Below are 14,039 nucleotides of genomic sequence, written 5' to 3'. Positions count from 1 at the left end.
ACACCTACATATGATATCAGCAAATATCGGTTATTGATATCGGCCCAAATTTTCAGATTGGTGCATCCCCAACAACCCAAATAGGATTAATGGACCCACCTTCTGCTTCTTGTTGCCGTCCTTCTCAGGTCCGACCTTGTCCCTCTTCTCCGTAATGCTGAACTCGTCGTCTCCGTCTACGAAGGCGTATGGGTCGGACTCGTCGCCGTGCTCTCCGTCGCCCGCGGAGGAGCCGAGATGGCTGTTCCTCCGCTGAGCGTAGGTCCTGACCAGCTCCTGCGACACTTTGAGGGGATGCGAGGAGTTGCACATCAGCCTGAGAAGAGAGGAACCGGGGGGATAAGCAAAGGCCTTCTGCAAGTTTCAGCAAGTCACATTTAAGACTTTTAAGATCTTTTTTTTAATGCCAACGAGTTCAATTTAAGATTGTAAAAACAAATATGGGGATTTGTTGGGGGATGATGCTGGATTACAATTAAGAATAGCAAAAATTGACATTTCTGCAGCGTATTTGTGGCTCTTGGCAGCAGCTTCTCACACTGCATATGGCTCTCTACATATTTGAGAATATGTGAGATTAAAAAGCCCTGCAACAACACATTTAATAAGTTCATGTTTTTTAGTAATCCAAGACATTTTAAAGCCTTAATTTTAGATGTACAAGTTTAAGATCCTTAAGAAGACTCTTTAAGGATGCACAGATGCTCCGTTTTGATCTGTTTTAATGCGCGTCAAGAGAAGAAGAAGTAGTAAGGCTTACTCTGTGACGGACACCACCGTTTCCGAACCTCCTGACGAATCATCCCGTATTTTATCTACGGGTAACTGCGGCGTCAAGAAGTTGGAGGTTTTCTTCCTGGGCAGGTTGAAGTACTTCCAGGGGTTGTGAGTGGAGTCTTCTCCGGGATTTATCGCCGAACCAATAAACACCGTGGGCTCAAAGGTCTCGTTGTAGTTTGAGGGATAGGCCGCGCTGTCCGGCTGCGGCTCCTCCGTCGAGCCCTTCTGAGGCATCAGGCAGGGCTCCATGGAAGGCGGGTAGAACGCCTGGTGGATGGGCGTAGAGGAATTCTTGGCGCCGCTTGGCGTCAGCTCACCATCGACGTGGTCGCAGGGACGCGGGCTGAGAGGAGGGGGCGGCGGCGAGCCAACAAGGTCCGCGGGAGGGCCGTGCGCGTGCAGGGAGGGGGCTTTGGGCGGCGCCGTGTCCGCATGGTGCAAGCTGGGGTACGAGCCCTCCTCCTGCGGCCTCGGGCAAAGTCTCTGGGTCTGCGGCTCCATGGACTGCTCCTCGCTCACCGAGTTGCGGTGGTGGAAGGGAGTCTGCGGCCTCCGTTGCTGCTTCTCGCCCTTCTCCAGCTTCTCACCCAGCTTGTGCTTGGCGGCAGGCTGAGGCGGCTGGCCCGAAGACGGCGGGTGTCCTGAGGTACTGCTGGATCGCTGCTTCTGGTTTTTAGGCCTGCGTAGAAAAAAATAATAATAATAAATCAATAGTTTATTTATGGTTGACCAGAATAGAACAACTTTAACCTTTAGCAACTAATAAGTAGCTAGCTGGAAACTAAAAATTACAACCTTTTTCTGATCAATAAGAGCACGATAAAACCTACAGTGCTTAGGGTGGATGTTGTTATTGAGGGTAGGAAACTAAATCTAGACCCGCAATTAACAATTATTTTTTGTAATTGATTATTCTGACGATTAATCGGATAAAAAAAAAAAAAACATTGGGGCATTCTGCAGATTTTCATTTAACCACTTAAAATTATTTTATACAATATTTAAATTACATTAAAATATAAAAAATAATTCTTTTTTAAACAAAAAATAAGAATTGTTTGGCCAAAAAAAAAGTAACAACACAAAATTTCATGAGTGTTCGATTTTTTAATTTTTTTTTTTTTTTTTTTTTTTACAGAATTTGAAGCAGATGAAGCTAAAACTAAGCCACTTTAGTTCTGGATACAACAATCACGGACAAAGATTTTTTTTAGTTTTAAATGCTAAACCTACATTTCTAATGTATAAATTCGGCCTAATTACTGCTCTGAATATTTTATTATATATATTACAATATTCGCTGATTATTTCAATAATCGATTAATCACAATTGTTAAAGTAATAACTAAACCTTTTATTTTTAAAATGGTATAATTTTTACACAAACGATCATTCAGGCTTGTAAGAGAGAAAAGTCCAAAATGTGCAACAAGAAGGCTAAACGGTACCTCTGTTTGAAATGAATAAATAAATAGCGAGAGGTAAATGTTCTCCCTACCTCGAGCAATTGCACGACGGCCTGTGAGTCGGTTCCACAAAATCCCAGAATCCGCTTCTGTCCGGCTCCTCCTCGCAGGTTCCGTTCGTCAAGGTTGTAAACTTCCTCCTGGTAATCGGAGCGGAGCCACATTTTCAGCAAAGTCAGGACAAAAAGAAAATAAACCTGCCGGGAAACGTTCGTTCCCTTTACAGAAAGGGATGGTAAGAAAACGTACTTGTTCCCTGCTCGGTTTATGTTGTACTCCTGCCACACGGTTTTCACCATCTGGCTGGAAAGCCTGCGGGGGATTTTTCCGCCGTGAAGAGTGTTGTTAGAGCTGTAGCAATCAGACCCTGAAGACATCTTCAGCCATCTCTGGGCAGGCTGATAGTCTAGTGGAAGGGGGAAAAAAATAAGAGCAACTACGTTAACCTGGAAAAATTTAGCTTAGAAAGAGCTTATAGACACGTTGCAAAAGCAAAAAGACCTTTAAAAAAACCATATTTTTAAAAAAGAAAAACTAACGCAGAAAAATCAAAGAACAAGTCAAAACCACTCGTTTTCTTTTTTTTCTTTGGCCACTATGCTGTATAACGACCCCTTGCCATAGCAACCGACTGACAACAGCTCCATTAGTGTGTCAGGATTCAACTCCAAAAAACACAGAAATATTTTCCGCACAAACCTAACATTCAGTCCATTACAGTCTCATGTTTTCAGGTCTGATGTTTATTTTGCAATTACTATTAAGTGATTGTTTGAACAAATCGGTGGTTGATTAGATAATTTAAATACCTGCTCTACTGATGATCTGTCAGAGTTGATGTGTGGGTTGCCTTTTTATTCTTTAACTGAACCAAAACACACCAAATTCCACAGCACATCTACATGGTTAAGGTTGTCAAAGTCAAGCTAGCATCGCTTCCCTCTCCCTCGCCATTTTTTTTCCTTAATTAAAACTTCTTCCTGACCTTGTCATCTAGTTGTTATAGTGTTGACAATTAGTAGAAAAGCACTGTGTCCCTGTTTCCTTTATACATCACATGTTCATTTAAAACTTAGCGCGTTGCGTTGACAACTTGACAGCTAAAACCCAATGCTAGTCATCGCCGCAGAGTAGTGTTTCTGCCCTCCAGTGCGATCGCGCACATGTGACGTCTGTAAGGTTGAGACGTGAGCCGAACCTGTGTGGGCTTCTTCTGGCGACGTGGGCGGAGTCAGAGTGACCGAGGACATGGCCGAGTCTCTGTGAGCTGCCTGACCCTGGTGAGCACCGCTCTGCATTCCCGGAGTGTTGGCCGAGCCCTGAGGGACCACAGCGGGGAGGTCCGACAGGGGGAGCAGCACCAGGCAGGAGGGATACACCATCCTGACTCCGGCTGGAAGCAAGCACATTTACCCCTTTTTTTAAAAAAAAGAAAAACTTCAAAAACATACTGACGTAAGGTGCTCGAATGGAATTATGTCGTCCATCAACATCATTTGATTTTCTTAAAGTCGTGTAAAAAAGTCCAAGTTTGAACAAATTTATTTCTTTCTTTTCAAACTTTTTTAGTCTTTACAAAAAATTAAGTCACTGTAAAAAGTTTTTCTGCGTCTTACCTGCTTGCACTCCTGCTGCCCATCGGCGCCTTGTAAAATAATTCTAAAACCTTACCGACAAGGACCTCCACAGCAGCCAGGGAGTCATCCTCCCAGTCTGCATCCTCCATCTTGTCTTCCGGCACCTCCTTCAGATTGGGGCAGATGGGATAAAACTGCCTCCACTCCTCAATGAGCTTCTGCGTCGGGTGATCTGACATCTTGAAAGCTTGACTGGTGAGCGTCCCGTTCAGGCCGTACGGGCTGAGGATGACTGCGGGGGCGAAGATTCACAACACGTTTAAGATACCACGCCCCCTTCAAAATTTTCATTTTGACATGACATATTTCACTTCAGACTCCAATTTCCAGATGTTTCCCAGAAGTTTTACAACGTCCTGAATTTTTGTGTACAAAATATTGACTTAGTTGGGGTGCATTATTGCCAAAAATATCAAAATAACACAATTTATCTCATTCTCATTTAAGGAGGACATTAAGAGGTCATTTTGAAATAATTTTGAACATTTAAGCAGAATGAGGTAAACGGCCTACTTAAGTCAATATAAAACAATATTTAAGATTGAATTAAATTAATTGTGACTATACATTTTTAAACCGGTTGGAATATTTTTAAACAGGTAAACTTCAATAATTTCTTCTCAGAAATGATTACTAAAATAAAAAACAAAACAAACTAGCAAAACTAATTTTATAAGTTGCAAATGTAGCATACTTCTGTTAAAAAACAAAAAGTTTGTGATTTTGTTTGGCAAAGCAGGACTTTAATGCACTTTAAACTTTAGGCACTTTTAAAACCTTGAGAAACACTAAAAGCATTCAAAAGAGACTTTATGAACTTGTATAATGACCGTGTCTTAATGTCTTAACCACATGTAATAAGAGCAAAAAAAAAAAAAAAAGATAAACTGTTTTTTTGATTTCTGTATGACATTTTTGTCAAACCTCATTGACACAATCAACTGACCAAAAAATGGGACCCTTAAAACTTTCAAGAATTCTGATTTCTATTTTTGAAAATAATGAAAAATAATAATTAAAAAAATTCATTACTACAGAATATTAAACTTAAGTTCCAAACATTTCCAGACTATGTGCAAACCATGTAAATAAAACATAAACTTTTGACTCTGCTCCCACCTTGCAGGGGGCTGGAGCTCTGCTGGGCGAGGCTGAGATGCTCCTCGCCAAGTCTCTGAAGAGGCTGATGTTGGGCGATCTCCACGCTCGTGCAGACATTGCTGTCGCCATGGACGAAGAAAGTGAAGGCGCAGGACAGATGCTCGCTGCAAAGCGAAACAAAGAAAAAAAACACATTAACATTTAGAAATGTGAGCCAACAAATATGCAAAACATCAGTTCTCTGACCAAGGGACCAGAAGCTAAACATCTAATTGTCACTTATTTCATCGGGAAATTCTAATTTTAAATGTATAAAATGAAGGCTTCCTCGCTTGTTCTTGGACTGAATTAATGTTAATAATGTATTAATTGTCTAGAGATTGTAATTAAGAATTAATTTTAATCACAATAGCCTCTGCAGGATGACTGGCAGGCCAAATAATTAACTACTCGTTTATTCTTTAAATAATTTCAAACTAAGACCTACTATTTTTGGTCTATAAAACTGTCAAACAGGTTAAAATTGAATAAAATTGGTTTAAAAAAAAGTCAGGAGCTATTATACAAGTACAAAAACATACAAAATCTTGCAAGGTATTTATCTCTTGGATTTAAAACTACAACTTCTATCAAAGAACATTTATAGGAGTTAGGGGGGGGAAATGCGAATTGGTCAATCTGGATCAGCAGGTCAGGCCTCAAGGAATAATGTCAAATAAAATAACTGTTTTGTTAATTTAAATGAGTTAAATCTGTGTATAAACACCTTGATACTAAAGGTAATGGGACCAACTTGTTCTCAATTCGAAGCCTGCATAACTCCCCACACTCGCTTAAATTATTCACCAAATCTTCCTGCAGAAATGAGCCAAAAATAAACATGGGAAGCGATTGTAAGCCTTAAATATTACATGTGCATTTCCTAACCGTCTAGAAATCTAGAAAATGCACCGAAATAGTATTTGTTGACACGGCTGCGGTAAAACCACAGTGCCCACTCAGCATTTTCCAAAGACTCGTGTGTTTACCAGCTAGAGAGGGCTGGCGACAGCGAGGCTAACACACAAACACACTTCTGTGAAAAGGAGCCGCTGCGTGTTTGTTGAAGAGTCGATGTAAGCGTGTTGTGATCGCTTTAAATAGGGAGGGGGGGGGGAAAAAGAAAAGAAAAGTAAAAGGCTCTTAAAGGTGATCACAAGTGAATGGTAAATCACACTCTCTTATACACAGCAGCTCTTTGAAATAGCTGCTGAAACACATCCCTGAAATCAAAGAGAGCTGCCAGATGGAGCCGGAGCGACGGGCCGCGCTTCAAACACACGAGTCACATGAGCCCAGCCAAAACGGAGGGCTCAAATTAGCTCGTCAGGAAACTCTAGGGCTCCCCTGGCCCTTGTTTGAGAGCAGACACTAAATCTATTCTAGCACACTTACAGGAAAAAACAACACCACAAACACACACACACACACAAAAAACAAAAAAACCCAGCTCTGCATAACTATTTCAGATCATCTAGTTGCTTATACGCTTTTTGGTTGCCTCAGGCTTTCATTTTTATGACAGAAGACTTTGATCAACATATTTGTTTGAGGATTTTGATGATGGCACTTGACAAAATGTAATGTTTATTGCTCGTTCAGTGACTGTATGATGTTTTTATGATGTAAACCACTGCTTGACGTTTGACCTTAGAAGGATCTCACATTCATGTAGTGATATGTAAATGATCCAAAACCATTTTAGATTTATGAGAAAGCCAGTTGGAAATCTGAATCAAGTTAAACTAACCCCAAATTCAGAAACTAAAATAAATCTAATCTTGACTTTCAAGACAAAATCTCTTATTAAAAGCATCAATAAAGGAATAAAAATAAGCATATATAACATTTGTTCACCTAAGAAACAACACATAAGACATTTAGGAGACAGACATTCAAGCTACCATTCTGACTTTTATGAAAGCTGTCAGGAAAAATCTGACCTCAGAAATCAAACAGAATCTCTTATTATTATTTTAGAGTTGGTGCTGTACACTCTCAAACTAAAAACTTAAAACTTGTTTGTATAAAAGCATAAAAAATTTCAGAACTAGAAACTCCTACTATCTTTTGTTTACAAATGCATCACCCAACACCAAGAACTTTGACACACATGCTTGGGTTTAATGCTTTGACACATTAATGGCTTTCTGGTAATTTCCTAATCCTGAGCTGGATTTAAAACTAATACCTCTATGCAACACTTTTTCTTTTTAGGTCTTTTAGTCACTTGAACAAAGAAAAAAAAAAACATAATCAGAATCCAGTCAAAAATTGCAATTAGTAAGCCATGAACAAACCTGAAAATCAGTATTGGCCAAAAAAAAAAAAGTATGTGGTGTACCTCAAAAGCCAGCAAAAAAAGCCTATTGGGTGGCACTATATACTGTATTTCTCCTTTAATTTGACCACAAAAAAAGGAGAAAATCATTCTAACTCTAGAAAATTCCACAACTTAAGAAAAAGTTACATATTTCCCTAAAATACAGCTGCTAAAATGCATATTAGTATTAACCGGAAGATGCAGGGGAGCCGCAGACAGCTGGGAATCTCTCCTCGTATTTGACTAAGACATGCAGTTTTGTGTTCATCTTTGCCGTTTTTGAAAGGTAACGTCTCATAACTAGAAACCAATATTCTAATAATAGCCATGCCAGTTTCAGCAGCACGTCTCCAGCTGAATCCCAAAAGAGAATTTGTAATCATTAAAAGGATGTGAAAGGCCACCGACTGTTGAGCCAACTTTCAACCACAACTTTCACAACATCTGCTAAGAAAAACTTCCCTCTGCAGTACCCATAAACACTCATCTCTTTCTGACACATGTATGAGAAACTTAACAGTCTTAAGAAAAAAAACAAAACTTTTCTGTTACAAAAAGAAACATTAGCAGAGTCTTGCATGCTGAAAATCTGAAATAATACCCAAACAGAGAACGTAGACTAAAATTTGGCACGACTGCAAAAACACGACTGCAGTTGCCAAGCTTTTGCCTCACAGAGCACCTCAAACCCCCACTGAGCTCCTTCAGACTAGCCAGCAGCAATTAGAAAGGGTTAATAGAGGAGCAATGTTGTGGTGACTTCCTTACAGAAAGACCAGGAGTTCTTTTAAGCAATATTTGATATACGCAACATTTTTATAAAAGCTGAAGTTTACATAGTTACTTTATTGTACAATAAAATGTTACCATGTGCCTGAAACGCACATAACACTGCCCCTTTAAAAAAAATTTTTATTTTAATGTGAAATGTCTCATGCCAGGGAAAAGGACCTTCACAGAGAAACTATGTTAAAATTAAACTCTTAAAACATATTTGACCTCTAACCCTTTTGAGTTGTTCCTTTAGAATAAAACCTGCAATTAAAAAAAAACCTTCACATGCTTTTTTTTTTCTTAACCCAACACTCAAATGTGCTTTAAGTTAGAATTAAAAATGACTTTTAAAAAGAGACATTTTTCATAAAGCAGAATTCGACTCATCTGTGCTCTTAGCACCTTTTATTTTTTTTTAACCACTGCCGGATTTGATTGATGCCCACCTCTTATTGATGATCTTCTCCTCCTTTTGGTATGGCTTGACGAACCACTTGCCGATGCGAACGAAGCCGCGGTTCATGAGGCAGCGCTCCAGCAGGTTGTGAATGGCTTTGAAGAGGAGCGTCCGGCACTCGTAGGACAGGCCGCTCTCCCACTCGCCATTCTCCTCGCCTGAAACAAGACACAGGCATTAAGTCATGAGTCCAACAAAGTGCCTAATGTTAAACGTAAACAGGAACATATGTCAGAAACTTGCCAACATTATTCGGTTTCCAAACTAAATGGGACCACTAAGGCGATTTAATTTATGAAATAGTTTGGTAATGTGCCAAGAAAACAGCTGTGAATCAGAAATTGATTATTTTCAGCTGGACTTGATTTGGCCAGAGAGCGTTTGTTCTGAAACTCAAAAATCTGATCAGTCCATCAGTGAACACACAGGACCTAAGTGCCAATAGGTCTCACTGGCTGCAGCACTCTTTGGTGTAGAAGTTGTTACAGTGAGAAGAAGACTCAAAGTGAGCCATTTTCAGTTTCTGAGAGGTTTTTCACAAAGTCACAAAAGGTGTGAAAGGTTACTTAAAATGGAAACTGAAGGCCCATTTCCTCAGGCTGCCACAACAGAAAGTTAGACTTAAGCAGGTGTCAGTCATTTAACTGCTTTGCAGTCTGTACTTTTACATTTACCAAAGGAAACCGCCAGCCATCTCATGTCAATTCGTACCAACTTCAGGGACATGATCTCAAAATTACAAAACAGTAAACTGGACTACACTTCTAAAGCTAAATATCATACAACAATGTTTGTCTGTTTTATCCTTTTGAGCATCTAGGAACCTCTCTTAATGTAATCGCCTCCTTATGAGAGAAAAGATCCCACTGATTCTACATACACATGTATTTTAAGTGCTATATTCAAATTGACCTCTCCTTAATAGCACAAACATTTATTTTTTAATAACTGTATGCAAGTTTAGACAGACAGGGCTCCGTTGTGTGATGCTGCTTTTTCTGCAAATATAAATATTCATCATTTATGACAGGAAATCAGAAAAAAAAAGTAATGAATGGTGTTAATTATAGAAAACAAATTTTGAGATTAAAAAACAGACTACAAACCTTGGATCTGAGTATGTCTATTCTTTGTATTTAAATTTTTAGTAAGATTGAAACACATCCATGTCTATAGAAAGAAAAAAAAGTCTTACTAGTCTTTCAGTAGGCATCAGTTATTCTTTCAAAGATAAGTTAAGCATTACTGCTGTTTCAGAAGCTTAGCTGAGATTTCTCAAAAAAAAAAAAAAAAAAAACCTCACACTGTATGTGCAATGGCTAAACTCTGTTGTCTGGTAGTGAGACCTGATCCAGTCCAAAACTTCTCTTTTAAAGGAGCAGGGCTTTCGTAAATTCTCAGATCTTTTATTATCAATAAGCTCCTGACGCAGTTTATAATGAAACAGCTTGAGTGTCAAACACTCAACGTGTTTAAACATGAGCAAGGTTCCCACAAATTGTAGAATTTTTCCTGCAAGTACTAGCACAGCAGCTCTACCGAGAGCAATTTCCAAGATCAATCATTTGCAAATATTAGTCCTGAGCAAAAAATTTTATAAACACGCACGAATTAGGGCAGATGACAGGCCGCACAATAAGTCACTGCAAAAAGTTAAATTCTGTGAAAAAAAAAAAAAAAAGACAGCCAATGAAGATCAGCACTTCCTCTGCTGGCACTCAAACACAAACAGCCGTCTGCAGTTATGACAGTAATGAGAGCTGTCGTCGTTTCCGTGGTGACGACTGCAAGCACGAGCTCTGCAAGTCAACAAGTTTGATTAATGACAAGAGTCCCTGAGGGCGACGCGGTAATGCCAAGGAGAGGTAGTGCGATTCCCTCAGAAAGAGGGAAATGGCTCGACATGAACCAACCACTGCGCTGTCAAAGATTTAAGTCACATACGGGAACTAAGAGGAAAAAAAAAAAAAAGCACAACAAACTTGTTGCAGCACTACTACGGAAAGGCATGCAGTGGAACGCATATCTCATTAATGGTGCCAGCCACTTTGATAACATCAAGACAGTAAGAGAAGTCAAATACTCAAGGGCCTACATTTCGTGCTGGAAAACAAGAAGAGGAAGTCCGTCTCCGTATGCAAGAAAAATAAATAAATACCAGACGATATCAATGGGCTGAGTAGCGCTGTCATGGTAACATTTCACTTGTGGTTTTGTCCATACCAATGCACAAGAATTTTGTGGCACATACTGGAAATGAGATGCACGCCAACATTTTAATGTAAATAATATGACGCTTTGTGAAAAAAAGTTTTAAGAAGAAAGAAATGTGTCGCTTCACTTGCTGTTTTACAGTATAGGATTGCGCATTTAAGTTGAATTTTCATGAGTTTATATAATGAAGGCAAAAACATTTAAATAAAAAAAACAATAAATAAAAATTGCCCTTTGCCAGACGATAAATTGTCCCACAAAATACAGCGATAATATTGTTATTAAGGCAATTTACATGTAATATATTGATAATAGTATAATAATTCAAGTTCAGCCTCTCAAAGACTAAAACTTTGTAAAGAACACTTAGCACTGGAAGGTCTTAAATATCCAAAATAAATCACAGCCTAAAACAATAATTCAGATTGATTCTCCTAGTTTTTATGACTTTTTTTACTGGCTGTAACATTAATTGCCCTTTGGGACTCGAATAGCCCTGAACCCAAAACAAAAATAAAAACCTCACACAGCCAAAACCACAAATAAAATGGACTATGAGGCCTCTGTAAACAAAATTTAACTTAAAAAGATATCAGAGTAAAACTTATTGAGCTCATTTAATTTATTATGGGATTAATAGATTAACTGATAATTACGACAGGCTAATGTATCCCTTAACAATGAGTGGGTCAACCAGGAAAAGTGATGAATGCAAGAGTTGCTGTGATTTGACCACAAAAATATGTCAATATTTTTAGCCGACACATAAATTTTATGATCTCAGCTTTTTATTATCCTTAAAAAAATCGGCACAAAAGTTACTGCAGTTTTCCTCTAAGCTACTGTGTGTGTGTGTGTCATGTTCTTTCCCTACAGTCTAGAGAAGTAAATACGCACTTGTCCCTTTAAGTCAGTCAGGAGTTTGGCTCCGGTCATTGGACGGCTCGGCCTGAGCTACGGTTTCAAAACAAACTGGGACTGAACATCTGATAACTGCATAATAAAAAACTCTTCTAAGGTCAGAGTGGTCTAAAGTACAGACATGCTTCTAGTTAGGCAGTGGTAATGTAGATTTGGATGGTTTGTAAGGTTTTGTTAGTAGCACAACTTTAAGAAGCTGCAGAAATAAATTTCAGCCCTACCTAAAACTTGGGATATTTTTTTCTTTTATTTTTTACTTAAATATATATATCTATATTTCAAGTTTTGGGTTATTTGAAGTCTGCTGCACCACTTGTTTGTCTGCTTTTGCTTTTCTCGCAACTTCAACTATTTAGATGCATGGCTGTGCCTGCATATTTTAGGGTGTTTTCACACCTGATGGTCTGGTGGACTCGATTTGATTAGGGACCAAAGTTGCAACATTTGTGACATTTTTCAGCTGCTGTGGTTCCCTTTCACACTCTGTATGAAACAAAACAAACCGTTTGAAAAATCTCTGTTGCCCTCCCTCACTTGCGAGGGCGCTGTACTGACAACCAGCGAAGGAAAACACACAAAACCCTCTGAAGAAGACACAGGGCGCACCTTCGCTCTTCCCAAAACGTAAGCAAATTTAAGCGGTTGCAGGATTTCTCTTTTTGTTGGTAGAAGACCACAAGCCATTTCTCCCGCTAGCGTTAGACTTGCTCGTTTGTTTTGGTTCCATTTACCCAGAATACAGTGCGCTAAAGTCATCTTCCTGCTTTTGGAGTCGTCTCCGGCCCTTTTGGCATTCACATTCATACAGCACCGGAATTCACTTCAAGAGAACAGATAGCTCGGTTTGTAAGCAGGGCAGAGTTTGTTTTTTTGGTCTGCAAAAGAGTTTCATTGGACATTCACACCTCCCTAAATGAACCAAACTTTCTAGCCAAACAATGCAGACTACACAGGGCTGGTGTGAATGTAGTCTTAATGTAAAGCACTTGCACTTCATCTTTTATTAATCACATTGGTTTGTGTGAATGATGTGATTAAACAAATTTGTAACTAACATATTTAGTTAATACTAGTCATCTTGGTCATTAGGTTTTAACCAATGCAATGCAAACTTTCTTTGTCCATCTGGAGCTTCACTTTGAACTAAACACTAATTTTGTTCATTTTATTATTGTGTGGGAGTCAAAAAGATTATGTAGTACTTACGGGAAAATTATGGGAAAAAATTACAAATTTTTAGGCCGAAAAATTGTGGTTTGAAACATTCCATGCAAGCAAAACTAAGTAAAAGAACGTTAAGCATTTGCTGGCAATGCTAGGTCTGCACTCCTCATCAGTTGGCTGAAAGAAAGCTACTTCATTGGCGACTGGAAATGGTATACAAACCAAGACAGATTTCCTCAGCTGGAGACAAACGATTCCCTTGCTTGCAAGAAAGACGAATTTTGCTGTTTGGAAATGTTTCTTAGCAGATAAAGAACACAGATAGCCATGGTGTGGACTCTAAAGGAGCTCCATCCATAACTCTTTATTAACCAAAGCAATTTTAAACGTACAGTTGGCAGGCTTATGAGTGACTGCAAGAGGACAACCTCAGCAGATAGCCTGACTAATTGACCAGTTAAAATCAAGTTTGCTTTACTGCCGATTACACAACGGCACATATTTTAGTTTCAAATGATTCCACAAACGCAACAGTATTTTAAAAAATCTTCTACAGAATAATGCCATCTGCATTTAAATGACCCCATCATGTAGTGCGACCAAAGGGGGGGATAAACGACCCAAATCCCGCTGAAAACATGGAAATGGATGCATTCCACTTACTCGAGAGCTCATTGTGGATAAGCTCAGCGAAACTGGGGTCATCCCCCCACCAGAAGAGCCAGAGCTCCCTGCGACCCGGGGTGTGGTGCCTCCTCCACACACTCAGCACATCCGCTGCCAGGCATCGGCTGAAGCTGCACAGGATGGGGTCCTCCTCGGTCACCGGGAAAAGGATGGGCGACGAAGTGGGCCCCTGCCACACGAAACGCCGCCACTTTATGCCCGTCAAGTCAGCCTGAGAGAGGAGGAAGAGGCAAACAAAGTGAGGATTTTAACAGAGTTTGGAGGCAACTGTCAGTTGTTTACTGCATGGCTACGCATGAGCGCATTTCCCTTTACAGTAAGCTGAAGGCAGGTGCATATATATAGTTTTTTTTTTATTTTACACAATAAAAAAGACAAAAGGAAGAGAATTGCTGGCAATATTTAAGACAACACAAACAAGCCTCAAGACATAACTTTCTCACTGCTTTATAATAAAGAGCTGGTTTATGAGTGCA

General features: G+C 39.4%; 1 protein-coding gene across 2 annotated transcripts in view; it reads right to left on the bottom strand.

The window, feature by feature from the left end:
• Positions 1-14,039, bottom strand: part of LOC116707758 (mediator of RNA polymerase II transcription subunit 13-like) — a 29,168-nt gene that overhangs the window by 13,965 nt on the left and 1,164 nt on the right. For both annotated transcript variants that reach the window (XM_032545294.1, XM_032545295.1), the window contains exons 2-10: positions 13,540-13,774; positions 8,567-8,735; positions 5,003-5,148; positions 3,918-4,115; positions 3,445-3,639; positions 2,496-2,652; positions 2,279-2,386; positions 761-1,459; positions 100-316 (exon numbers count right to left, since the gene is read on the bottom strand). In XM_032545294.1, coding sequence (XP_032401185.1) covers positions 100-316; positions 761-1,459; positions 2,279-2,386; positions 2,496-2,652; positions 3,445-3,639; positions 3,918-4,115; positions 5,003-5,148; positions 8,567-8,735; positions 13,540-13,774 — 2,124 coding nt within the window. The remainder of the gene's footprint in view (positions 1-99; positions 317-760; positions 1,460-2,278; positions 2,387-2,495; positions 2,653-3,444; positions 3,640-3,917; positions 4,116-5,002; positions 5,149-8,566; positions 8,736-13,539; positions 13,775-14,039) is intronic.

This window comes from Xiphophorus hellerii, chromosome 18 (genome assembly GCF_003331165.1).
Source record: "Xiphophorus hellerii strain 12219 chromosome 18, Xiphophorus_hellerii-4.1, whole genome shotgun sequence".
Taxonomy (NCBI): Eukaryota; Metazoa; Chordata; class Actinopteri; order Cyprinodontiformes; family Poeciliidae; genus Xiphophorus; species Xiphophorus hellerii.
This window is presented reverse-complemented; position numbering and strand designations above follow the sequence as displayed.